Source organism: Hypomesus transpacificus, chromosome 14, assembly GCF_021917145.1.
Source record: "Hypomesus transpacificus isolate Combined female chromosome 14, fHypTra1, whole genome shotgun sequence".
Classification (NCBI taxonomy): Eukaryota; Metazoa; Chordata; class Actinopteri; order Osmeriformes; family Osmeridae; genus Hypomesus; species Hypomesus transpacificus.
Window position 1 is genome coordinate 3776582 of NC_061073.1, and position 26492 is coordinate 3803073.

The 26492-nt window shown below is 46.5% G+C and overlaps 2 protein-coding genes across 2 annotated transcripts in view; both read right to left on the minus strand.

Annotated features, from left to right (window-relative positions):
* nrcama (neuronal cell adhesion molecule a) overlaps positions 1-26492 on the minus strand; it is a 59467-nt gene that overhangs the window by 26393 nt on the left and 6582 nt on the right. The window contains exon 2 of the mRNA XM_047034081.1: positions 8340-8436. The gene's annotated coding sequence lies outside the window, so the exon portion shown is untranslated. The remainder of the gene's footprint in view (positions 1-8339; positions 8437-26492) is intronic.
* On the minus strand, positions 11343-12294 carry LOC124476364 (sodium/potassium ATPase inhibitor SPAI-2-like). Its single transcript, XM_047033471.1, has 3 exons — positions 12266-12294; positions 12131-12173; positions 11343-11879 (listed from the first exon to the last, which is right to left on the minus strand). Exons 1-3 carry the CDS (start codon positions 12292-12294, stop codon positions 11343-11345), a joined length of 609 nt encoding a protein of 202 aa, XP_046889427.1.

The following is a 26492-nucleotide window of genomic DNA, read 5'->3' on the forward strand; positions in this document are numbered from 1 at the left end:
GGACAGCGCTGCCTGTTCAATCTGAATAGAACATGATAGCATTAGCTGTCATCCTTGGATCATTCTGTCTTAGACAGCTCAATAGTGCAACATCCACATGTCCATGTCCTCACATTAATGATTCGAGCCTTGAGAGTCAGTCGAGGACCTGGGTAGGCACTTTGAATGTTGCACATTCTTTGGAGGTCAACAGCTGCTAAATGTAATGTCTTTAAGTCATTTAATGCAAATCATGTATTAGGAATATGTTTGATAAATACAAAAAAATATGGACGATGCGAAAGCAAACTATGCTCTATGTGAGATAATAGAAGAACGGCAAAGGGTAGAATAACCACGCTGTGGCCTAAATGTTTCACTTGTCTAGCATCTGACTCACGCTGCATCTCATTACTGGAAGATTAAGTTGAGGTACTCTAAAAAGCAAGTCATTAAAATGAGATCAAGGCTGAGCAACTTACTGTGAATCTGAACCTGACCTTCATTTCGGATAGCTGTCCACACACTGTAATTGCCATTGGTGAGAGAGGGAAGTCACTGAGAGCAGAATATATGTGTACCGTAGATGTTGTTCGGAGACAATGTGAAGGGTTTCTATCTGATGATAAACCATGCGTGTGGATCCAGAGAGCATCGCGATACAGGCCTGAGAGTGGATGGCTGGACACATGAGTGTTGTGGCTGAAGCCATTCTTATGCTGAGTAGTGACAGGTCATTATCACGAGCAAACATGGAGGAGAAGGGGAGGAATGCTTGCGGGCAGACCCAGAGGACGCTTCCTGAATACATCAGAACTTCTTTGCAGTCCACAACAACACTGCACTAGAACACATGGCACACTTTAGGTATGAAGATTTAATAATGTGAATAAACTTTCAACAGGGGCAGAGCTTTTTGCAGCTGTTAAGACTTAAAAGCAGAGCTTTCTGTTACTAGGCCAAGCAAACTTTGTCAACTTCATCAGTAAGATGTAATGTCACAACATGAATTGTATTATTATTATATATGTTTAGTTTGTTAAATAAAGTAAAGAATAAAGTATAAATTATATCTAAATTTAGCATGGAAGCTAAAGTAAATCTACATTTAAAGAGAACATTTAAATAAATAAGTAATCCCACCGCACCACTTAAAGTACGCCTGAAAAAGATGAAGAATGGAATTTTACTTTCAAAGGGCACTCTGTATCCATGGTAATCCGTGACTATTCTCCAATCTCAATGCCGACAAAGATGTCAACCTACTCATCAAACACAGACATGTGGAAAAAAAAGTATTTCTGGGAGAAAAACACAGAGAAAGAAAAGACACATACCCATTTGTCTTCTGGAGGAGACATTGGAGGGAGAGAGACTGTACACTTGACATCTGCTTTCTACCAATCAAATCTCAGCCCCAACAGTGCACAACAAAACAGCAGTGATTAAAATCTCAGTTAGCTGCCATGTCGGCCGGATGGCTTACTCTGTGAAGAGTTCCCTCAGGATGGAGCCAATATGAGGAGTTTACTTTAAGCTTAGGTTTATGAGTGGATGTGTGTGTGTCTGTGTGTATGTGTGTGTGAGCGTATAAGACAGAGAGAGAGAGAGAGAGAGAGAGAGAGAGAGAGAGAGAGAGAGAGAGAGAGAGAGAGAGAGAGAGAGAGAGAGAGAGAGAGAGAGAGGAGAGAGAGAGAGAGAGAGAGAGAGAGAGAGAGTGTTTGAGAGTGGATGAAGAGCATGTCTTACTCACACACAAAGTCAACTTCCTTTATGTTCTACATTTCCTGGAACCAGAAAGTACACAAGTTATAGCTTAGCTGTCAGTGGATGGCTATGTTGATATGAGCTCGTCAGCGGTCAACAAAAAACAGGACTAGCCTCTTCTGGTACAGTCCTACGTGAATGAACATTCTTTCACCAGGCTTTGCAATGTGCTGACGGCACAGGGTCACCCAGGTCAAACGTGTGTATTTTGCCACTGTACATGATTTAGTCTAGAAAAGTCTGCCCTACAATCTGACCAAAATGCAGTGCCGGATCTACAAACAGCAAACAGACCGCAATTGAACAATCGACAAGCTACCGGAAAATTGTGTTATCCGTGAGAATCAATGGCTAGGGGAGGCAGGTGGGGGAGACACAGCCCAGTGTTGTTGAGTAGACCGGCCACCTCTACATTCACAGGCTCCATAATGGGCTCTCCCCCCCAGCCCAGCACAACTCCACGTCTCCACCTGTGTCTGTGAAAGGTCAGGACAGAGGAGCTCTGCGCCCCCTCCTTGCCCCCTCCTCGCCCCTTCCTCGCCCCCTCCTCGCCCCCTCTTCATTCCCTCTTCATTCCCTGTCCGTCCCCTCCTTTCCCCCTCCTCGCCCCCCTTATCGCCCCCTCCCTGCCCCCTGCTCGCCCCCTCTTCATTCCCTGTTCGTCCCCTCCTTTCCCCCTCCTCGCCCCCTCCCTGAACCCAGCTCCAGCTCCACAATCAGGCCCCCAACACTGGTTCCCGGAGCCAGGAAACTTAATCAAAGGGGTCTTCAGAAGAGCTATGAGACCTCTGAACACCATCCATTGTGTGCGTATAGGCTTCCCTACCCCGCACCGCCTAGCCAGTCAGCCCATATGTAACAGTGTAAGAGGAGTTCCTCATTACGACCCTCTCCGATCTCACGTTGTCTTTGTAGCGCCTGACAGAAGAACCCAGTTGCAAGACAAGGCCAATAAAAGAGAAAGCAGGGATAAAAAAAAAGAGGAAAAGGATTCATTTTCAGGAGTGGGTTGATGAAAGGACACATGTTACAGTACATAGGCTGGCTCTGTAAGGATTCACCTCCGAGGTTAAATCTATGACTCTCACTTTTGCTTTGAACCCAGGAAACAGATTAATGTGTATGTCAATGATCACTTGTTGACTTGGTGCAGTATAAAAAGTAGTCAATCTCCTGTGAATATGCTTAGAATTCCCTCCTATATTTTATTGTAAATGTAAGAGTATTGACAGACACAACACATCTTAATGCATGTGAATGTCAGAGTAATCCATTAGCACATAAAGCAGTCCAGCGCAGCCTTCACTGCTTCTCTGTCCTTCTGCCCCTCCTCGTCCTCATTCACATCCAGCAGGTGAATACAAATCGTTTCCCCTTCGCTGCTCCCCTAAGCCACCCAATGTTCAATCTCAGACAGAGAAGACCACAAACAATGGCCCATTCAAAGTGTGAGAAAATCAAATCATGGTTTTGGTGGAGAGGAGAATCCAGAGTAATCCTCCCTCAACACAAAAGCAATCTCGGCAAAATCTGGCCAGCCAGAAAGGTCCTTTCTAAAATAGACTTGGATATGCAATTACAATTAAGTTTGGTTGATGGAAATGCCATTGAGATTAAAATGGCATCTTTTGTTCTTTGGGGGAAACAACTAAACCACTAAAGTGCATGTGTATTGATGTTGTTACGAATCCTGTACTTATGACAGAACACCATTTTACCAGACTGCGAGTAAATCAAAAAATTCATCACCCATAGCAGTGTCATCCAAGCCCCACAAGATACAAAAAGAACAGAATTGTGCACACAACACGAGGAAGTGTTTTGTAATGTGAAAATAATAGTGTGCCTGGTGCTGCCTAGTTCAAACTCTTTCATTCAGGCTGGGATGAATGAGCTGTGATTGCACTGGCTTGAGCTACGGCCACTCTCTACCCAAGCTCTCGTTTTCATATGCTAAGTTCGACAAACAGTGCCGGAGAAAGCCACAATCCATCAAAGATAGCCCTGGGTAAACTATGTCTACTGTATTTGAATAAGATAGCAGTTGTGTGTCCTGAATACTCAGTTCCTTATCTTCCAATGAACATCTGATGGAAATTGATCTAATTAACTTCTGAGGCCGCACAACTCATGATATTTTACAAAGAACAAAATAACTGGAGGACATAGCATCTGCCCTAAGCAGATTCAGTGTCCTTATTACTGTGCAGTGACCTCATTCCATAGGATACTTTGGAGAAATGAGAGATTGTGGGAGATTAAAGAGCGCCAACACTGATGTTGGCTGAGAGACACCAGGCCTACGCCCAAGGTTTACAGAACTGGCTCTCCCTCGTGTGTGTTTGACTGAACTGTTCACTAATGGGCACTAATCATCCTAATGAGCTGGCTCTACGCTTCACCGAGGAAGCTCTCCTGCATGCTTAGGTGAATGAAGAAGTTCACCTGCTCACGTGCACTACAACCCAAGTCCGAACCAGAGTCCTTCTAAATGTCCATATTCCTCTCATCTGCTGTTGCCAAATCGGTGGGTAATGAAAGCATGAAAATGCAACATCTAAGTGCTGCAGATGTACCCACTCCTGAGCCTGAAACCCTCGCTGACAGATGGTGCCATTAGCGTCCACTCTACAGTCATGACCGCGAGTGTTTAACTGTGTCTGGTGCCTCACCCAACTGTGCCCAGACAGAGCCCAGTGTAAACACGCTCCCCTCCCTTTCCACTGTCTGGTCTGGGTCCACTCTGAAGTAGAAGTATGGTCAGCTTTGTTCTGTCATAACATTAATGCCGGTGGTGGAAACATAGATTGTATTTATTTATATTGTATTAACAGCCTATTCCAGCTTCCGCTAGTCTGGGGCATGTCGATGTTTGATTGGATGAGATCAGGCCAGGTCAGGCCCAGTGCGCTGGTTAATGCAGGAGGAGAGGGGACCCTGCGGGGCGGGCTGAGCGGGTTTAACCAGACTGGCCTGGAGGGTGTCAGGGGCCTCTGGTTTCGTGGCCTGGTATGCTCTCAACCACTCTGCCATACGGCCTCCATAGAGACTTGAGCGAGTTGCAGCACTAGGGGGTGACATACCCTGCTGTGCAGGGGCGAGCGGGGCAAGCACACCTCAAGGGCAGCATGGGCTCAGTGCCAGGCTAACAGGCACCATCCCAGTGAGCCAGTGAGAGGATGGGAGCTGCATGAATCTTAGTGGCAAAGTCAACAGAACTCTCAAATCTATTGACGCACGATGGCTGAATGTATTTTAAGGTCACATAGTCTTTGAACTAGAGAAGCTACAGTGCCCTGATCGAAAACTGGTGCTTCAAATCCCTGTCTTCTCTGAGATATTTCTTGGGAGACTCAGGTGAAGATTTCTCATTAGAGACTGGGATACTGGCGCTCAAGGGTTACATCTAAATTCAGCCATTTGTATTCTGCTGCAACGCAGCAAGCATGTGTTTGATATTGATGAGCAGATAGACTTGGCCTTGGACCATGACCTAGACTTAACTGCCATATAAATCATTGGTATTTTTCTCAGTTTTTTCACTGTTTTCCAAAACAGACAGATCTCACCAGCTACCACAGTGTGAGGGCCAATTCTCAGTCCAATATGTCAATAGGATTGAATTAGTGGACAGGTTTGGAATCAATCCACCATCTAATGCGATTTTGGGGTATTCTTAAAAGGATGCTGTGAAACTGAATGACTATCAAAATGCTTGCAAGGCATATGTACAGTATGGAAGGACTTACAGACATACTTAGACAGGCAGGCAGGTCGACAGGCAGCAAGGCAGACACACAGTAGACAAACAGACACCTAACGCAAGGGAGAGGATGGATGAGTAGAAGGAGAAGGAAATGGAGAGGTGAAAATGGGGCAGGTAGTAAACAGACATCTCCTCTGTTTGGTCTGACTATCTGCTCAGCAGTTGGGGAGGCAGGCTCAGCTGTGCGTGAACCTGCTCCCTCAAGACACTCCTTCTCCATCTCTCTCTGTCTCTCTGACACTCAATCTGTACGTCATTACATCCTTCCTCACTTCTCACTTCCTGACCCCTCCTGCCTATGTCGCTCTCATCCTATTTTCTTCCCCTATCTCTGTGTGGGTTTCTCTTTCCGAAGTGTGTATCCCCCTGTCCCGACAAGGTCCTGAATGGCAGATCTCAGGGAGATGTCACACAACTATCACAAGGGCTGCTGGGTGAAGTCTCCCACTGGGAGCTGCGGAGAGACGTGTGTGTGTTTGTGTGTGTGTGTGTGTGAGAGACTTACAGAAAGTGTGCAAGAGTGTGTGTGTGTTTAAACAAGTGTGTGTGTGTGTGTGTGAGAGAGAGAGAGAGAGAGAGAGAGAGAGAGAGAGAGAGAGAGAGAGAGAGAGAGAGAGAGAGAGAGAGAGAGAGAGAGAAAGAGAGAAAGAGAGAGACAGTGTATGTGGAAGAGAGAGGGAGTGTGTGTGTATGTCATGTGTGTACAGTGTGTGTGGTGCCTCCTCACTATGGCTAGGCTGATCTCAGGCACGCTTGCTGGTTAAGCTCATTGCTTTCTCACCTGGAGAGATCGCCCTGCTGCGTCACTCACACAGGGCCTAATCCACTACTCCAGCACACCGCCACTAGATTAACTTAGTGACATGGGTCAGTGCTTTGTGCTGCAGTCTGCAGCTGGTAAGCCACAGAGACAGGTTGTGTTGTTAGCACTACAGTCGACAGGCAAAGTGCATCTTGCAGAATCTCAGTACAGTAAGACCAAATTTAAACTTGTGGAATTCCACTGTGACAGTTTGATTGTGTCGCGCGACAACCGCCTCACAAAAATGTCAGCATGTTTATCGTAAAGGCACGAAAAGGTGGGAGACCCAGCCCCCACCCGCCCCTAACCCACCCACCCACCCACCCAGCCCCCTTCCCATCGGCATCACAACACACAAACAACAACAGTGCTCTCCCTCCACCACGTGAGCCTGTGAAAGCGGGCTGGGCCAAGGTAGACAGAAACCTCTGCCTCGGCCCTATTCATCCCTACGGCTCCTGAATGCTCCCTCGCACAAAGGCTGCTTCACGCCTCACTGTGTTGCAAACTGCCGATTCAGTCTGCAGCTCTGGCCCTGGTCATCTCTCTTTCTGCCTCTCTTTCCCTGCTGCTGTCGCCCACTTTGACTCTCTGCCTCTGCCTCTGCCTCTGCCTCTCTCTCTGCCTTTCTCTCTCTCTCTCTCTCTCTCTCTCTCTCTCTCTCTCTGGAGGGAGGGAGGGAGGGAGGGATAAATGTAGGGATAAATGTAGGGATAAATGTAGGGATACATTGAATAGGGAGCGGGAAAAAGAGGGAGGCTGAAATGGAGAAAGAAAGATGAGAGAAGGAAAGTGAGTGATATAGGAATAGGCAGTGAAGAGGGATTGCTTGAGCTAGCGTGAGTTGCCTTCCACCAGAGGAAGGATGAGCTCTGAGCCATCGCTGCGCTTTAAGTCTCCTCTTCTGCGCTGCATCTAATGAATCCCTCTGCACGTCCCCCCTTGTGTCTGTATGTGTTTGTGGGTGTGTGTGTGCATGTACGTGTGTGTTTGTGTGTGAGGGTGTGCATGCCTGCAGGTGTGTGTGTGTTTGTGTGTGTTTGTGGGGGCGTGTGTGTGTGTGGTTGGCACAACCAAAGTGGGATCCCTCCTTCACACCTCACTGGGCAACACATCACGTCACCTCACAGGCCTCGACCTCGACATGAGCTCCATCGTACACTGGTAAACTTAACTGGCGATGTGGCCGGGGTGAAAGCTAACCGAGGGTCACTGTGAAGCCAGCTTTAGTAAAGGGCAAACAAACGCTATCACGGTTAATGGGCTTTTTGGCACCTGCTAACTAACAGAGCCATTATAAGACAAAACTGCAAAAGTGTAATCTGTCGTGTTTGCTGTAAGCGGCTAATGATGATACCTTCTGCTACGGTGAGAGAGACATTTCAGCTCTTGAAATACAATTTTCAACAACCAACGCCCACTGTTCTAAATGTGGGAGGGGAGGAGCAACAGGCGAGTTACCTTGACAACCAATAAGGGCTTCTCTGTACTTTAAACACACAGCTTGGACAGTCGATCGACACAGCGTGAAACAGACTGCTCGGTCCCTTCTGCCAGAACCACGAGGCGCTGCCAAACGTGCTTTAATTTAACGGGGGACGTCGCGATAATGCCATCAGGCGAATGCTGATCACACAGCCAGTGACCTTTCCCCTGTGGCACGGAGGACGGCCATGCCGAGGACGGCCGAGAATGTTAAAGAGGCACAGCCCTCCCCCCAGGCCAGGCCTGAGCAACGCCTGTCATTGTCACAGAAGGGCCATGGATCAAACCAAGCTCTTAACTGGAGATGCATTCCATATAACCCTGTGAAGCAGACTTTTTTTATTACCGCAGAATCCTGCCAAGCTTGACAAACAGCCAGGCTCACGTTCATACACATACCATCCAAAGAGGTTGACGTTTATGAGGATGTGACATAATTACGTAAAATGGGTGCATAAGTATTACAGGGGAATTTTGGAACCCAGAGTATTGACTGATGTTTGGTTGGGCATTTTGATGTTACCAGTGTTTTTAACTCACCAGAGAAGAGCCTGTTTGTTCCTCAGGGTGAGCCCTGTTCTCTCTCTATCTCTCTCTCTTTCTCTCTCTCTCACTCTCGTTGCTGTCTATTTTCTACCTGTAACACACAGAGGAAGAAGACTTGTTAGGATTTAGCCCTATCTTTCCTTCCTCCTCTCCCACCCCCACCCCACTCTCCTGGCCAAAGCCCCAAAAAACAACAGTCTATAATAGGTTTCACTGTGAAAGTGGTTATGCAGCCCGTCAGATAGACACAGCCCTTCAATCGTGCGCACAGTGGGGTCACACTCCACGTCTCGTATATCTATTATCTAGCAAATCCTTTCTCATATTGTCTGCCTCCTTCCCCGTCACAGTCCTGCAGAAGATTACCAACACCAGGATGTGCACCAGGACATCTCCACATGATTCGGGGACAGAGAGAAGCCAAGAGGGCCTGGTCCTACGTGTTATCATCATCCATAAGCTACTGGTATTCCACTGTGAGATGATCTCCGACTGGGCTAGGTGTGGAGGCGGACACTAAACACACATATCCATTTATGAACTGTCTGTGTGAACACAGATTTTCAGCGTATCAGGAATTAATCCAAACAGACAACTGGGACACACAGCCCATGGCAAACAACTGGAATAAGTGTGTGTGTGTGTGTGTGTGTGTGTGTGTGTGTGTGTGTGTGTGTGTGTGTGTGTGTGTGTGTGTGTGTGAGAGAGAGAGAGAGAGATATATGGAGAGAAACAAAAAGACTCAATAGACAATGAAAAAGAGATACGCAGAGACAGAGAGAGACACACGGAGAGAGAGACACACAGAGAGAGATAGAGAGAGAGAGAGAGACAGAGAGAGAGAGAGAGAGAGAGAGAGAGAGAGAGAGAGAGAGAGAGAGAGAGAGAGAGAGAGAGAGAGAGAGAGAAGAGAGAGAGAGAGAGAGAGAGAGAAAAACAGAGAAACAGAGAGAGACACAGAGAGAGAGACACAGAGAGAGAGAGAGAGAGAGAGAGAGAGAGAGAGAGAGAGAGAGAGAGAGAGAGAGAGAGAGAGAGAGAGAGAGAGAAAGAGAGAGAGAAACAGAGAGAGACACAGAGAGAGACACAGAGAGAGACACAGAGAGAGAGAGAGAGAGAGAGAGAGAGAGAGAGAGAGAGAGAGAGAGAGAGAGAGAGAGAGAGAGAGAGAGAGAGAGAGAGAGAGAGAAAGAGCAGTGTCCCTCCACTCTGTGACAGAGATTGGCATGCTGTCAGGGGGAGATGTGCTTCACAAATGAATAGGAGTTTATGACTCGAGGGCTCCTCTCAATATAAGTGTGTCACAGTGAACACCGAGACAACCACTGGAATCCATATACAACATGATAGAAAGAGCCAATCCAATTTACTTTCTGAGAACCATATCGACTTGAGCAGGCTGCTCTAAATAAGATTGGGAGGAATGAGAACCATCTCCTCTTGGTCATACACACATTAGTTACCAGGCAAACACACTGTAAAACCTCACAAGTTGAGTTTACAAAAATTGTTTGATGAAATGACCAGCCCAGAGCCATTTTAATTGAAGGATGGATCCTGTTCTTCAACTCAAACAGCCTGAGTAATTAATTTCATCACCTGCCAATTTTGCACACTACAAAGCTATTTTCAGCCACAACCACCTTTTGGAAGATGTTATATACTGTATTTCTGTTTCTATTCATCCTATATGATCAAATGTATCCATCCTCTAGGTTCAAGACTGTATCAGATATCTGAACATTTCTGCTACAGCAGTGAACATTCTCTGGTGTCCACCATTCACAAATCCCTACCATAACTGTCAGTTCCATGTTCCACTGATGAATGAGCCTAATCCCAACTCTGCTGAACCTTAAGAGAGGATCCCACAGTACCATCTGATGGAAGCCGAGACCTCAGAGTAAAACTGGAACAGTGAACCTCACATCCTGGGTGCCAGGGGGCTCATTAATTCAATAGAACGTACGTCAGCCTATATGTCTATCTTTCCCCCTCGCTGTGCCAGTCAGCCAACCAGCCAGCCAGTCAACCAGCCAGCCAGCCAACCAGCCAGCCAGGAAGCCAGCCATCCGGCCAGTCGGCCCGCCAACCATCCAGCCAGCCAGCCTTGCCCCCCACCCCCACCCTCAGCTGACCTCAGCCCAGCTCTGCTGCCATGGCGATAAGAAGGATGGAGCAGTTGACTGAAATAGCTGCAGACGGATCAAAGCAGGATCCTGGGAGGGAGGGAGGGAGGGAAATGCTGAAGAGGAGCTACAGGCATGCACACACTCCCAGATGCACACAAGCACGCACACACATGCACATAAATACACGCACGCCACACACCAACGTTTAATATCTCAGAGGATAAGACAGCTACGTGTCATAACTAGTCACAAATCAAGTCCCTGTCTGTTCCAATATAAAGATAGTCTTATGAACTACATTAAAATGCAGCCCTGTCTGCCACATAGGAAGGGAACTACATCACTGGGAACTCATTCCACCAAGTTCTGTGAGCACAAAAAATAAACCAACGTTAGCATAGAACCCATTAAGCCATCACGCAGACCACAAATAATCCATCCAACACCAGCCACTGGTGCCTCCTCATTCGCGTGGCTGACTGGCAGAAGCGAAGTAGGAGAGACAGCCCGAGGAGAGAGGGAGATACAGGTGAGGTGAGAAGGAGACACAGGCAAGGACAGAAGGAGATACAGTCGAGGACAGAAGGAGATACAGTCGAGGACAGAAGGAGATACAGTCGAGGACAGAAGGAGATACAGGCGAGGTTGAACGACAGGGGGATGCAGGGCGGGACAGCCAAGGTGCAGCAGGGCCTACTAATGATAGTCTGCTGTTACATTTTTTATTACAATTGAATGTGCATATAGAAAGTACAGCAGAGGATCATCTATGCATTACTGTGCATAGATCTAACAGTATTTTGGTGGCCAGATTTGAGGAACGGCCTGTGTTTACTAGCCACATCACAAAATAACCACATCTTAGCTACATCTTCAGCTTTTCCCTGCCCAGGACTGGGTCCCTCCCCAGGGCTGGGTCTCTCCCCAGGGCTGGGTCCCTGCCCAGGGCTGGGTCCCTCCCCAGGACTGGGTCTCTCCCTAGGGCTGGGTCCCTGCCCAGGGCTGGGTCCCTCCCCAGGACTGGGTCTCTCCCCAGGGCTGGGTCCCTGCCCAGGACTGGGTCCCTGCCCAGGGCTGGGTCCCTCCCCAGGACTGGGTCTCTCCCCAGGGCTGGGTCTCTCCCCAGGGCTGGGTCCCTGCCCAGGGCTGGGTCCCTGCCAAGGACTGTGTCCCTGCCCAGGACTGGGTCCCTGCCCAGGGCTTGGTCCCTGCCCAGGACTGTGTCCCTGCCCAGGACTGTGTCCCTCCCCAGGGCTGGGTCCCTGCCCAGGGCTGGGTCCCTCCCCAGGACTGGGTCCCTCCCCAGGACTGGGTCCCTGCTCAGGGCTGGGTCTCTGCTCTCAGAGGCAGGGAAGAAGGTGGATAGCCTACTGTACAGGGCTGGCAGACGCAGCACGGTAGCCTATGTGTATCATTTTAGACTCCTGGATAATTAGAGACCGAGCCGATAGCTCACACGATAAAGCTTTGTTACCGCCAGAGAGGAGAGGAAATAATTAGTGTGAACCGGCACGCATCCTTTCCCCATTAATGGATTTACATTAACAGACCTGAGAGTTTCCTGTCAAAGTCAGGCGTCAGCAGCCACACATGAAGCGGTGGGATGCGGCAGAAAATGCATAATAAGCTGATAGGTTTTCAGATGCAGAGTACCCAGATCTTAGGACAGGACAGGCAGATAGCACAGGCAATAACTCTACAGGACAAGTTCCCATGTTAATACAAGAAGCTCCTATATGGTTTAGTAACTGCTTTGTGGGTCAAAAACCACCTAAGAGAGAGTCTTACCTTTCTCGAGTTTCCGTCGTAGCCTGCATGCACCAATCTCTTCCTGTGTGTGTTAATGTGCTGCAAATAGATCTATGTGTGTGTGAATAGTGTGTGAGAGAAATTAAGATGAGTTCTCATATCCCCAGTGGACGTGTATTCCTCGGCATGTCGGGTGCAACTGAGTGACAGTGGGAGAGAGAGAGAGATAGAGAGACCGTTTCACACAAACTCAAACGCAAACCTCCCCTTCCCTCCTCCCCCCAGCCCTACCCTGACCCTCCCTCTCTCTGCCAGGCCTCTCACAGTGGGATTAAAACAACCTTTTGTCTCTCTACAATGGGGGTTAAACATTTCCTGGTATCAAATGAGCGCAGAATCCACTGAGTTCCAGTCGGAGTTTGTATCGATTTTTCACAACCTTTTACGCCAATGGATCCCTGAAGATTCCTCAACAAGCACCTGTCCTGTGGCACGTCACAAGTACAGGCCAGACACTGTGCAACAATAACGCGGCTCGATCATCACAATTGATCAAGTTGTGCGAGAAAACAAGATTTGCATTGAAAGTGATACTCCGTCAGCATTATGAGAGGTAGCTGATGGCTCCAAATGCAATTGAATGAATCCTTTTCCTGCAGTTATCAGCGGGTGGAGATTGGAAGGCACCTGGATAACAGATTAAAAGAAAAATGCCTTGGGGCAAAAACTAAGAACCTCCTTCCCTATCTAGAGAAAATGGTTTCTTACACTCAGCAATGTCCATTGCAATCCAATCTAGCTGACTTGGAGCTGTGGACGATTGTTTATTGCCCACTCCTCAACACCGGTATTATTGCAGCCATTTAAAAGAATAGATTTGAAAAAGCCTTTTGACATCCGTTAGCTATGGTTGCAGCGGATAACAATAGCTAGTCCCTTTCCCTTTGAAAGAGTCACTATTCTCTGTCCCCAGCCCAGAATAATACTCCTCTTGCCACAAAAGCAGAGAAAACGTAACATAATCTCCCTCAAAGCACATTGTGAATCAGTCAGGACAATGATTTACCCTCCTCAGAACAACCAACGTGTAAAATACATTGTTTTGACTTGTTTTGGTTGTAGTCCTTCAGTTCAACTATTTATTTTCTAACAAAACATAATCATCCAATATCAATCAATATGACTTCACCATTGATTTTGACTTCATCAATGACATGTTACATAGAATAACATTTCATGGCAGTTCCCATGGAACCATTAGCCAACAGCACCGCTTCACTGGTGGCCATGAGAAATGCAACCAAGGTTTGGGAATGTAAAGGTCTTCTACCATGTCAGTGAAGTAGCCTTGTAGCAGGGTGGATGTGAGACTGGATGAATTACAGTTCACCCACTAGGCTCTCACGGCCACTCTCATCACCGCATGGAAGCCCATTAGTTAGAAATGTATCATAAATAAGCCTTTAGTCTTGTGGACGTCTTTCAGGAATATGATTGATAGTAGTGAGGTATGGATTATACTTGTGGAATGAATCAAGGGGCCATATTTCATTGAGCAGGCGGCCTGATTGACCAAGTCTAATGGACATTATTTCTGCACACTGACTCTGTTGAGCAGAGACACTGGGCGATGTCGAGGGACCATTGGCTCCTCAGACTCACACTGAGCCAGGACGGGCACTCTCCCTGGGCTTTGTCACTCCCCGAGCAGAAGAACCATATTTCAATGGCAACTACATACTTCAATGGCAACTTTTAACAGAAAAAGCAAGCTAGGCCCTTACTGAAATGGAACGTTCTGTGTGCCTTTATGTGTGTTTGTGTGTATGCGTGTCTGTCTGTGTGAGTGTGTGTGTGTGTGTGTGCACGTCTGTCGGTCGGTGTGAGTCTGTGTACCCCTCTGTGTGTGTGTGTGTATCAAGAGGACTCCTTTGGGGTTGCCTATTCACACTAGTGAATAGGAGTGAAATATGATTGGCTGAGCCAGAGAATGAGGGGCTGGGTTCTCTAAAGGACACTGGAGGTGCAGGGGTGGGGGTACTTGTGAAATACTTCAGTGTTGTCAATGATGGGGTGAAAGACGAGTAAGGAATGATTGAAGGTCCTATGTTTACCCGCTGCAGATGGATTAGCATCTAAAAACGAAATGTTCTAAGGTTGTTTGGTTGTTTGTTCACGTCGAGCAAGCAATGTAATATCCACATAATGAGAAACGGCTGACCTAGTCATTTATCTCAGATTGGTGGTCTGAAGCGGTGTTTCTATTAACTAACAAACTGTGAACAATGAGGCTATCTCTCAGAGCGCACACATGCACACAATCTCAATATGTGTGTGTGTATGTGTTTTAGTGTGCATGTGTGTTTTTTATATGTGCATGTGTATGTATGTGTGTGTGTGTGTGTGTGTGTGTGTGTGTGCGTGTGTGTGTGTGTGTGTTTGTGTGTGTGTGTGCAGGTGTGTGTGTGTGTGCGTGTAGCCCAGAACTTGTAACCTCCCGCCCCTATTTCATTTTCTCCTAAACACCTCTATAAATCAAATTATTGTTAACTCCAGTTTAAGATCTGAGGAGCATAATATCACAGAGGTTGGTGTGATGGCTAATTGAATGATGAATGTAATTGAATGTGTGATGGCTAGTTTCAGGAATGTCAGAAGCTACTATCAACAGTGTGTCCCCAGCTCATCAGAGAGGGTATATGCTTTTACTAACAATGATTCCTGAACTTATCGGCTTTTACTAACAGTGTTTCCTGATCTTAGGAATGTCACATTGGACAGCACTGACACGGGCCTCTGAGTCAGCCTTGGGACAATGGCAGAAACAATGGCACTGAGTTCTTAAGGGAATTTACATGAATTACAGCAAGAAGCCCATAGGGACGGTAGGGATGGCCACTACCCCTACTCGCTTTTTAAATCTAAACAAGCCCTCGGTCCCGCCTCCTCCACACACACATAAAACACACGTGGACACACACACACATAAATTCATGCATACACATAGGCTGCTGAATAATGGCCTGATTGGTTTCCATGGAGCTCTGAAGCTTGGTGACATTGCCGGAGTGTTAACACGTTCAGAGACAAGAGAGAGGGATGGAGGGAGGGAGAGACAGAGGGAGCGAGGGGGGTGTGATAGAGAGAACGAGAGAAAAGAGAGAGAGGGCAGTGAAATACAAAGAACATGTAGAGCTTTTGAATGGGAGAGATTTACCACCCACAGCCTGCAGACCTTCACCGAGGTTAAGGGCCTGTATTGTCCTGTATCGTATTTCTCTGTGACTCAAAGAAGCTAGTTAACAAGAACTCAAACAGGAACTGGAGATCTCCTAACCAGGGGCTTTGCAACACCTTACAATTCGTTTTTAATCTTTCTTTCCAATTTCCACTCTCAGGACTGAGATAGCAGCTCATAACAACTGAATCACAGGAAAAACAACCTAATTGCTTTCTCGCTCACTTACAACAGGGAACAAGCTATCTTGCTTAACAAACAATGCACAGCTGAATAATCACTTATGAGGTATTAAGCAGTTCCTCCTCTCCAGAAATGAATGACTGGCCCACAATGCACCTACAGTACGTGGCCATATGGCCACTATTCATATGATAATGAAATGAGGGGACAAATAAACCAGTCTATCTGGCCTGTGGATGGCATCTCTGGTTCACCTCAGCTTCAGAAAGAGAGCAGCTGAAGACACACAGGGGATGTGGAAGAGTTCCAAGTGATTTCAGCGGTGCCACGCAGAGCAGAGATCTAGCTGAGCACGTCCCCCTATATACGCTCCACACTGTCACTGTAAGACCATCATCCACGGTCCGGTGAGCACAAGCACACCCACCACACACACATATGTGCAAACATGCTGAGCATACACACACACAAAGAGGCATACACAAGTGTGTGTGTGTGTGTGTGTGTGTGTGTGTTGTGTATGTGCAGTGTACGAGAATGTGCTTCTTCCCAGGCTTCCCTGTAGAACCAATTTTCATTTACTAGTTTTGTGCAATCGATACAGCCAGGGAAGCATCACCCAGACTGTTCATTATCCCTGACAGGACAACATTCTACTGCTGCACCACAACATGAGCAACTAACACTAACACCTATCACCTCACCTCCAACTACCACCAACACCTATCACCTCACCTCCAACTACCACCAACACCTATCACTTCACCTACAACTACTACCAACACTTATAACTTCACCTACAACTAACACCAACACCTATCACCTCCAACTACCACCAACATCTATCACCTCACCTCCAACTACTACCAACACTTATAACTTCACCTACAACTAACACCAACACCTATCACCTCCAACTACCACCAACATCTATCACCTCACCTCCAACTACTACCAACACCTATCACCTCACCTCCAACTACTACCAACATCTATCACCTCACCTCCAACTACCACCAACATCTATCACCTCACCTCCAACTACCACCAACATCTATCACCTCACCTCCAACTACTACCAACATCTATCACCTCACCTCCAACTACTACCAACATATATCACCTCACCTCCAACTACTACCAACACTTATAACTTCACCTACAATTAACACCAACACCTATCACCTCACTTCCAACTTCTACCAACACCTATCACCTCACCTCCAACTACTACCAACATCTATCACCTCACCTCCAACTACTACCAACACTTATAACTTCACCTACAATTAACACCAACACCTATCACCTCACTTCCAACTAACACCAACACATATCACCTCCCAAACATGGTGGAAGGAGCCCCAGAGACACATGGGTTAGAGCCTCACACATAATAATGAACCAACACTGATTCAAATTCATATTTCACAGGCTAATTGGCTAAGCGGCTAATGAGCAGCCGCGCTAACAGCAGAAGGACAGCAAGGCGGCTCGGTGTGTGTTTTTAGCTACAATCAGGTGGCCATCTTGAATTGTTTGTTTGTGACAGCAGGAGAGGAATGAGTTTTCTCCTCCTCCTCCCTCCTTCTTCTTCACCCACGCTGGGAGTCCAGCTCTCTCACCACCTGTCTCCACACCGCACTCCCCAAGCCGCGAGGGGCACACACACACACTTCACTCAGAAACTTCCACACACACATACATTTCACTCATCAACACTCAATCACACGTTTCACTCAAAACACACACACACTCCCCTCTCTCACTGTGTGCAGAGTTTTTCAAGAACACATTCAAAGGGCAATACCTGAGTAACCTTGGCAACTGAGCATAGCAATTCATAACTGCATTGCTGGAATCCCCAGAAGGAGTTCTTCTGTGCTCTGATACAAAACCTGGAAAATGACCTAAAAACGTATTCAGTGTACTGATAAGCATGGCAAAGAGGGAACCTAGACAGGTCAAGTATTTTTATCCCGAGGCCTCAGCCAGATAATGAGTGAGTTCCAGTACATACTCCAAAAAAGTTTCTTCAGACGCAAATGTACCATATTAACAGTTTCCCTGGTTCCCAAGCTCACAAGAGACACATAGAGATAATAGGGTTTCATGACAGAGGTGCATATCAATATAATGATTCACTGTATAAGCTCAAAAACAAAAAGCATACGAGCAGACTGCAGTGAGAGATAAAGAGGGATAACGAGAGAGAGAAAATAGGGATGGCTAGATCTGTAAGAGAGGTGAGAGTGAAGGGAGATATGCCAACGGTGTGTGCAAATGAGACTGTAGTGTGGGTAAGCTGGAAAGCTGGGCTGGTATAGTGTATATATCTGTGTGTGTATGTGTGCGTGTGTATCTGTATGCTTGCTGTGTGAGCCCTGGGGAGATAAGAGGGTTTGTGTGTGAAGGTGGTCCGGCTCTCAGCCTCTCTCTGACCCAGTGGAGGGAGACCAGTCCGGAGCAGATAGGGGGTACAGACAGCCCTCTGAGGACCCTTCCAGACACCTCTCCCCTCCCCTCCGTTCTCCTCCTCTCCTCTCTGCTCTTCTCTCCTCTCATTCCTTCTCTCATCCATGCTGTGGGCTCCCTGATCCACGTGACAGCACAGGGAGAAAAGGATGATATCATCCAGGGGGTTCCAGTAGAGTGTACCCCATCCAAAAGAACAGACAGTAGACTAGAGAGAGAGAGAGAGCGTGTCATCCCAGCCTGGCACATAGGCTAAAGGATTCACTCCATAAAAGCTTGGCAGACCGCAAAACTGTGGAGCATTGAGACAGCGAGACAGAGAGACAGAGAGAAAGAGAGACAGAGAGACAGAAAGAAAGAAAGAATGAAAGAAAGAAAAAAGGGAAAGAGAGAGAGAGTGTGTGCGTGTGTGTGGGTGTGTATTTTCATCCAATCCCAGACAGGTAGCACATGCAGTATCTATTTAAGTAAAGGCAGTGCGTGTGGGTGGTAAAGCAGAACATGCTGTCATGCTGTCCCCATGAGAAGCCAAACACTGTGTCCTTTAATTACAGCACCAGGGCCTTCCTTCTCCCAGAACTCCCCTCTCATGACACACAAGCACGCACACACGCACGCACACACCCTGACACCTGTCCACAAGGCAGATTAGATGTAAACTGCATCAATAATTTACACACACACACTGCCCTAGATGAACAGGTTCTCTTTGAGTAACCAATAGCATTACAAGAGGTGGACTGTGGCTCCAGCCCATAGAAACACAGATATCTAGAGACCCGGCAGCACAGTGCAGGGAGACCTACATATAGAGGCTAATGTGTTTTTTGATGATGCCTCCTGTGTGCTCACAACACAAATGGCAAACGGCAGCTCCCTTACCACAATCCCAGCGTGATAACAATGGTGTGGTAGAGAATAGGTGGGGGGGGCGGCAATGAGTCAAAGAGCCGGACTATTCTTAGCAACACCTGAATAAAACAATGTTCCTGGGCCGTCGCTCGGCACTAACGCGAGGATCCATCATGGTTCCCGCCTCAGACGTCTCTACTAGCAGCACACGAGGCCTGTTTAGCGGGAGCTTTCATCTCACTGCCTTTGTTGTAGATGAGACAGCATTTCAGCTGTCCTCATTTACAGCAGAAGAGTAAAACACGTACGTACGCGCACACACACAAACACAAACACACTCGGAACAGAATGCAAATGCTTTGCATTGCTATTTCCGAATCAGTCATTCATTACCATATTACGCCTGGATGATGAGATGTGTCTCAGCTGTCAAGAGAAAGCTTTCTAGTTGTATTTCATTTAGACTGATTGAAAAAAACGTAACTCAAATGTATTATCCATCCAATCTCTATCGAGTGAGTTGACTGGGATGCATTATCTAACCGAATAGGCTTATAGAGGGACAAGCTATGTCCCAATAAACTATAAATGGTCATTAAATTGAGCTCAGGGCTGTAGTGATTTTCGATGTTCACCCTAACCTTGTCAGCTAGCATTACCATATGTATTTTGCAGTGAAAAGCCATTGATATTGATCAAGCTCCCCTGTAGCACTTTAAGCTAACTCTTAAGGGGAAATACTTGCAATGGAATCCTTTAAAACATCAGAATGGCCCCTGTGTTGTTGTCGCTGTGTGTTAATGCACTCACACTGATACCAACTACCATTAGCCCGGTATTTTCACACAGAACACAAAAAAAAGACGTCTCTACCGTGTGGTGGGAGCTTGAATATTGTACGTTGAATAATGAGTACATTTTAGCTATGTCAGACACAGGGGGGCTGGAATTTTGAGCAGTTTATAACAACAAAGCTTTTTTTTCTCAAAATCTGCATAATTATTGAGGTTAATTCAACAAAAAATCCTTGCTTGCATGCCATTGTCTTTGACTACACCCGCCACTGCTTGGCGAATTAATTAATCACAAAGCAAGCAGACAGATGAGCAGTAAGGATGTCTTCACAGAGGCCAGCCACTTGAAAAAAGGAGAGAGGAGAAGAATGAGGAGGAGAAGGAGAAGGAGGAGAAGGAAGAGGAGGAGGAGAGGAGGGAGGATAGTAATAAGGTGGGAGAAAGGGACATTGAACAAAAGAACAGAAGACAAACAGTATCTATTTGTATGCAGTCAGGCCTTGAGACCTCAGTGATACTATTTCTCTGGCATCTGTGCTACATGCTCACTGATCCAAAACCTGCAGGGAGCCGAGCAGCTTCGCGTCTTCCTGACTGACCCTTCCCTTCATTAATAAAACCCTAGTCTAAGACCAGCCCTGCTAACCATGCTAACAACACACCACACACATTTTAACATTGTATTCATTTACCAGACGCTTTAATCGAAAGCAGTGTTTAAACAGTGCCTAAAAAGTACAGCAGAAGAGGAAGTATCAGAAGTACATGGTTGTACCAGTTTTTCATTGGTCAGTGAAGAACTGAACCAGAACCTACCTAGAACAATTCTCTTCTCTATACCCAGCAGTCTAAGCGAGATGTTGGCAGCTAGGATGAATGTATTGTGTAAGATCCTCTGTTTGTAGTAATGACAAACAGCTGCAGGGATGCCCGTAATCACATTCTGCCACAGAGTATTGGTTTAAACACCTACAGCTACTGCTAAGAGAGAATGAACCCAAATAGATGCTATTTCACTGCCGGCACACAAATACAATCAGATGAGTTAACATGTTTAAATATGGGCGTCCTTCGAGTACTAATGTTCAAAGCAGGACAATCATCTCCTGGTCCCTGGTATGACATATATGTGCCCTTGACATGATTTAGGCCTTGGAGGTCATGTGAAGGGCAGGTGGTGGTGAAGTTAGAGGGTCTGGGCTGTACTCGGTGGTCCTCTTGTCCAGATGAATTAGCCGCCTGAGTGGGGACTGGAACCTGAGAGCCCCCCCTGTCTCCAGCCTGTCCTTGGAGGCCCTTGTTGGGTCTGGAGAGGGGGTTATGGTGGTTACAGTCTACTCTGACCCAGACCAACTTGCCTGTCCAGGCTTAATACTAGCCTCTCAAGGTCCTCTCCACCTCTCTGCTTGAGTAGTCAATTAGGCTGTAAGAGCCCTGACAACAGACGCCAGGACTTTAGCCTGCCGGTAAGTCCAGGAGTGTTGCTGGTTGACTTGGTCACTTGATTTTTGAGGGGGGGGGGGAATTGGGAAGGAGCAACATAGCAAGCCCTTAAGGCAGACAAACCTCAAACAAGGAAGCCTGTTAAAGCCACACAATAAACACAAGAGAGAGCAGGTACTCGTTAAACAAAGAAAAGTAATCTTTTAACTGGAGGGTTTTTGTGCTGCTCTCTTAGTTGTTGTTTTCATGTCATTTGAGCACTTTTCTGCCGTGGGTTTGTTGACTCTCGGAACCAGAGACGTTGTGTCTCCCGGGAGCACCTGCCATGTTTGAATCAAACTGGAGGAACCAAGGAGCAAACGATCATAAGAGAAGGATCCCCGCCTTACAAACTCTGCTTGTTTTAGATTTAATGTGCTCATTTGAGATGATAGGGAGTTTCACCTCAGCTAGCAGTATTATAATTTTTTTTAATCTGAAATTTCCTCTTACTTATCTGGTGCTCTTGTAAGTGCTGACAGATCCATTCTCCGCCATGGTAATCTCTGTATTATTCTCGAAAGAAATGCCCTGCCCTTATAAGAATGGCCTGGATCAGCACTTTACATTGCATTTCCTCTAACCATGAAGTAATCACAATACCAGTGTGAGCTGTCCGGCTCCTCTTTCAGCCAGTACACTCAATCTAGAGTGGCGAGAGTCAAAAAGCCCCACACAGTGCTCGGCATCCCGACCCGGTGTGCCTTTCACATGGTAAACAGTTTCAGATTGGGCCCTGTATTGTGCAGCTATAATACAGCATCTGCTTTATGGCATAGAAAAAATGCATTGTCCCCAGGGGCAGTGAAAGAGCTATTGAGGGACTGCCGGGGACTCCTCTGGAGCAGAGGGGCTTTGACCGTGACACAGGCAGGTGGGTGGTGGTCAAACAGCACAAGTGAAAGCCTCCGAGTTAACGCTGGGACTGGGGCTACCAGGCCAGACAATGATGGCAGGCTGGACAAATGGAGAAAGGCTATCTTTGAACTTCACCCTAGTGAGGGAATTGAAAAATGGTATTCACAGTCACAGGTGGATTAAGATATAACGTTTTGTTTTGAAAGAGGTTTGCTCATCAGAAGCTGGGGGATAAAAGATTACCAGTCAGAGTAAGAGTAGCGTTTTGGAGTTGTGTCAAAGTGCTGCAGTGTGCTTTGGAGGAAGGCCAGGTAGGAAGGAGACACTTTTCTGCAGAAAAGAGAGAGAGCCATAGGAGAGAAGCAGTGAGAATGAGAGAGAGAGGGCAGGAAAGAGAGAGCGAGGGTGGGAAAAAAAAGAGGGAGTGGGAAAGAGAGAGAAGGGATGGGAAAGAGAGATACCAATCTTTCCAGATATCCCTCAGCCCTTTACCTCTCTATTAATCATTTAAAGCGACAGGCCTTGCACTCTGCGACAGTGGGGAGGAGAGAGGTTTCAGGGGTGTGTGTGTGTGTGTGAGAGAGAGAGACGGACAGAGAGAGAGGAAGGGAAAGTGACAGAGAGAGTCTTGGTGTTGAGCATAGGGCTCTGCAGTGGGCCTCAGGGGGGCTGAGAGCCTAGAGAACTCTGGGAGACAGAGGCTCATTACTGTGGGGACTGGAAGGTAACTTTTCAATGTTAGAGAAGCGGTTACGTCACAGGATACTCTGATCTAACAGCACAAAACCTCCATACTCTACCCTTGGGACTATCGCCCCCACTGCAGACGGATGGTTTGGAAGATTTCACCTTTCTAATTACTTTCAGTGGTTCTTTAAATCTAGCCAGGGATATGATAGAGCTGGTTAATGGGTAGGCTGAATGCTATCATGGTGGAAGCCACTTAAGCACGACTCTTGTTTACTCGCTAAGCCATCCTCTGAGTGATTATACTAATTATAGAGATCTGTTGGTCCTCATCAGTGGACAGATGGTAGTCAGAGCTTTTACTGTCTGCGTTCAGCCCTGACTCAGGATCTACAAGCCTGTTAAGGATTCATTTCTGAGACTAAAACTGATATGGAAAGTTGAAGTGCAGACACTAGCCAATCGAATAGTTTTATTCAATTATCAAGCACCAACACTACCTTCACAAAGCGTCACAATAACAAAAACTGGTTTGGATTCAGAAAGGCACAACGTGCGGGAGGGAGACTTGCTGTGGTGCACTGTTATGTAAAAGAGTCACTTTTTTGACAGTTGAGCCATGTCTGATGAGGAATAGTGAATGTCATGTCAATCAAAGTGAAGGGCTATGACTGGTTGTTGTCCAGGATGGTTAAGCTCTATGGACTAGACACTCTATTATGCTTCAAGACTCTAAACAATATGAGTCAAAGGCAGAAAAAGGGATTGTGCTATAGATATGGTGGGCTGGAAAGAATTTCCATCACATTGGTTCGTTAGATCGATTCAGGCCTTTATTTAGCCACGCCTACTTCTTTCTTTGAGACTATCATTTGGAATGCAGTAATTCACTCTTGCTGTCTTGGACAAACTCCTGTGACTACTACCAAAGCTCTGTCTCTAGCAGGAAATTCACATTCCATTTAAAATGTCTTGTGACTAAACCATGAAGAAATGATAAGAAAACTAAGAGGTAGTTCTTAAAAAGAAGGACTGAGAAAAAACATCCTTATTTTTGCTGCGTTTGACACCATGGCATGAACAAAACAACTTGGGAACAAAAGCTATCCCCATGAGAAAACAAGAATGCGATCGACCCACTGCAAATCTTTATTATGATATTGTAAGAACAGAAAGCCATTGTGTGAGTAAAAGTTACCCACACCGGAATAAAGGCAGTAGACTATGAGAGAACTGCTTTCCTAGGGGGGGGGGGGGGGGGGGGGAGAGACAGGGAAGGGAGGGGACAAGTGGGTGGAAAAATTTGCCTGAGGCCTCTAACAGGTGCATTGTCTCCACCATCAAAGAAAGAGCCATGTCTCAATGGTGCGCCCTGGTGAAAAGGACAGCAAGCTCCGGTCACTACCTCTTGGTTCTCTTTCTGACCCCCTCCCTGACCTTTGTCTCATCCATTAATGTCCAACCAAACCCAACCTTCTTTAGACATGAGGCCTTTACCTGAGCAACAGGGCTTTCCTGATTGTGAGAAGCCTATTTAGATGGACTCTAATGAGCCCAGTAAACAAGTACTTTCCTTCCATGCACTTAAACACATTGAAGGGAAAAAGTCAATAACGTTTTACGGGCATGGCAGCCTCATAACGGTGAAGAAGGGGGAAGGACCACACGCTGGGTTTTATTTACACTCACTACCACATCTAAGGAAACAGGATTTGGAAGTGTGTAAACTCCTACGGAAACACACTGCTATCTCCACTAGGTGCCTAAGCAACGCTTAAAACGTCCACATCAAAGTGTGTGGATGTTTCAGATACGGCAAACAGACTTGGGAAATGTAAGTAATTCAGTATAGAATGATGTTTTACAAACACACTAATGCTGGTTTTATAAACAATTGTGAATTGTGTTGTATTATGATGTTATTGTTGCACTGCTGTTGAGATATTATTATTATATTGTTAATTGTGCCTGGGAGCTGTGATGTGGTTACTTTGCACTGTGCCAGGTAAGACCGTTCCTTACCTCTGACCACTGAAACACTGTAATAACCATGCACTTCTAATCCTTGATTTTCTGCTGTACATTCTGCTTCGCTTTGGACACGTTTGGACAAATTTGTTTGGACAAAAATGAATAAAACATCAATATAAATACACAAGCACACTGATGCAAGTTGTTTAACACAAACATGCAGTTCAGAAACCACCCCCGATACCCCCGAGTTGAGAAGTTTACTTTCAGACTCACACCTGAGATGGCCAGCAGCTCCATGTTGACGGGTAGGAGCTGCCTGCTCAATGGCCCTCGGCGATGCTGTTTCTGGGGGGGGAACACCATAGGCTTGTGGGGTGGAGGAGTGGGAGTCGGGTTGTTGTGTATCTGTCTGCAATGCCGTCAGATTAAAGGACTGTAGTTATCGCTCTCTCCCAGTGCTGGGCTGGGGTAATCCAGAGGAGTCTGACTCGGGGTGCTGAGCGCTTAATTTGATTTTTTTTTTTTACATTGAGGAAGAGCATGGAAAATCCAATCAGCGTATACCCCATGTAGTTAGTAGCATCCTAGTCTGCCTGGTGACTAGAAGTGGATATATAACTCGAATGGAGGTATTATGTGAAAGACCTTAACATAAATTTGAATTCATTAAAGTGTGAATCAGAGTAGCAGCAAGCATGGGTGTCTACTTCCTTAGATAGATCTTAGATCTTAACAGCCACGGTTTGGAAGCTCTAATCCATGTACCGCATCACATAGTAGTGTCCATGTCACCACATATGATACTTGAGAGCTCTGCGTCCCCAGAGCAGCTGATAAGATGAGCAGTGTTTCAGGTAGAGAACAAAACACTATGTCCTGTGCCTACAGGAGGGTGTGTGCCCCAGCCTCGTTATAGACGGGAAGAAAAGAGGTCAGGCGCTCAGTAAGAAAACACAGTGGCTCTTCTCCATGGGACGGATCAAGGATGGCAAATGTTGTCAGAATTGAGGCAGGGTGGGAAGTGGAGGTTTACAACCTGAATGCCGTAGGGAAGATCAGTAATGAATGTTGTGCTGCAGAGAGAGACACCGGAGGGCTATCATATGGCTCTCTGTCACCTGCTCAAGACAGCGTCAACGATCCTGGGGAAGATAAAAAGAAGCATCCTTTTATTCTGCCAACCAGAGCAGCTGTTAGATAGGGAGAGATAGAGGGCAGGTAATAGAGAGAGAGAGAGAGAGAGAGAGAGAGAGAGAGAGAGAGAGAGAGAGAGAGAGAGAGAGAGAGAGAGAGAGAGAGAGAGAGAGAGAGGGGAGGAGAGAGAAAAATCAGACGGTAATCTGCTCACAGGGAGGTGATTGCTCCTTTATCTGGTAAAGCTCAGCCATAAGCTCTAAAACTTAAAAGGTTTTATAATTCTATAAGCACACAACTATCATCCTCTGAAAAAATTGCATGGTACATGAAAACCATAACATCTACAAGTTTACATCTTTCCATCTTTGGCATAATACTTTAAATTAGATTTCTTTTTGAAAATTATTTGGACGTAATGTTTATTACTGGAAATGAGACTCTGTACACAGTAGATATGAGAGCTCCTGTGTCTATACATTAGTAAGCTACTCCAAAATCTACAACAATACCACCTATTCTGCCTCAGCGGCCTGGCACATACCGTGCCAACAGCACTGTTGAATATCTGAAGGCTTCTCTGAAACTC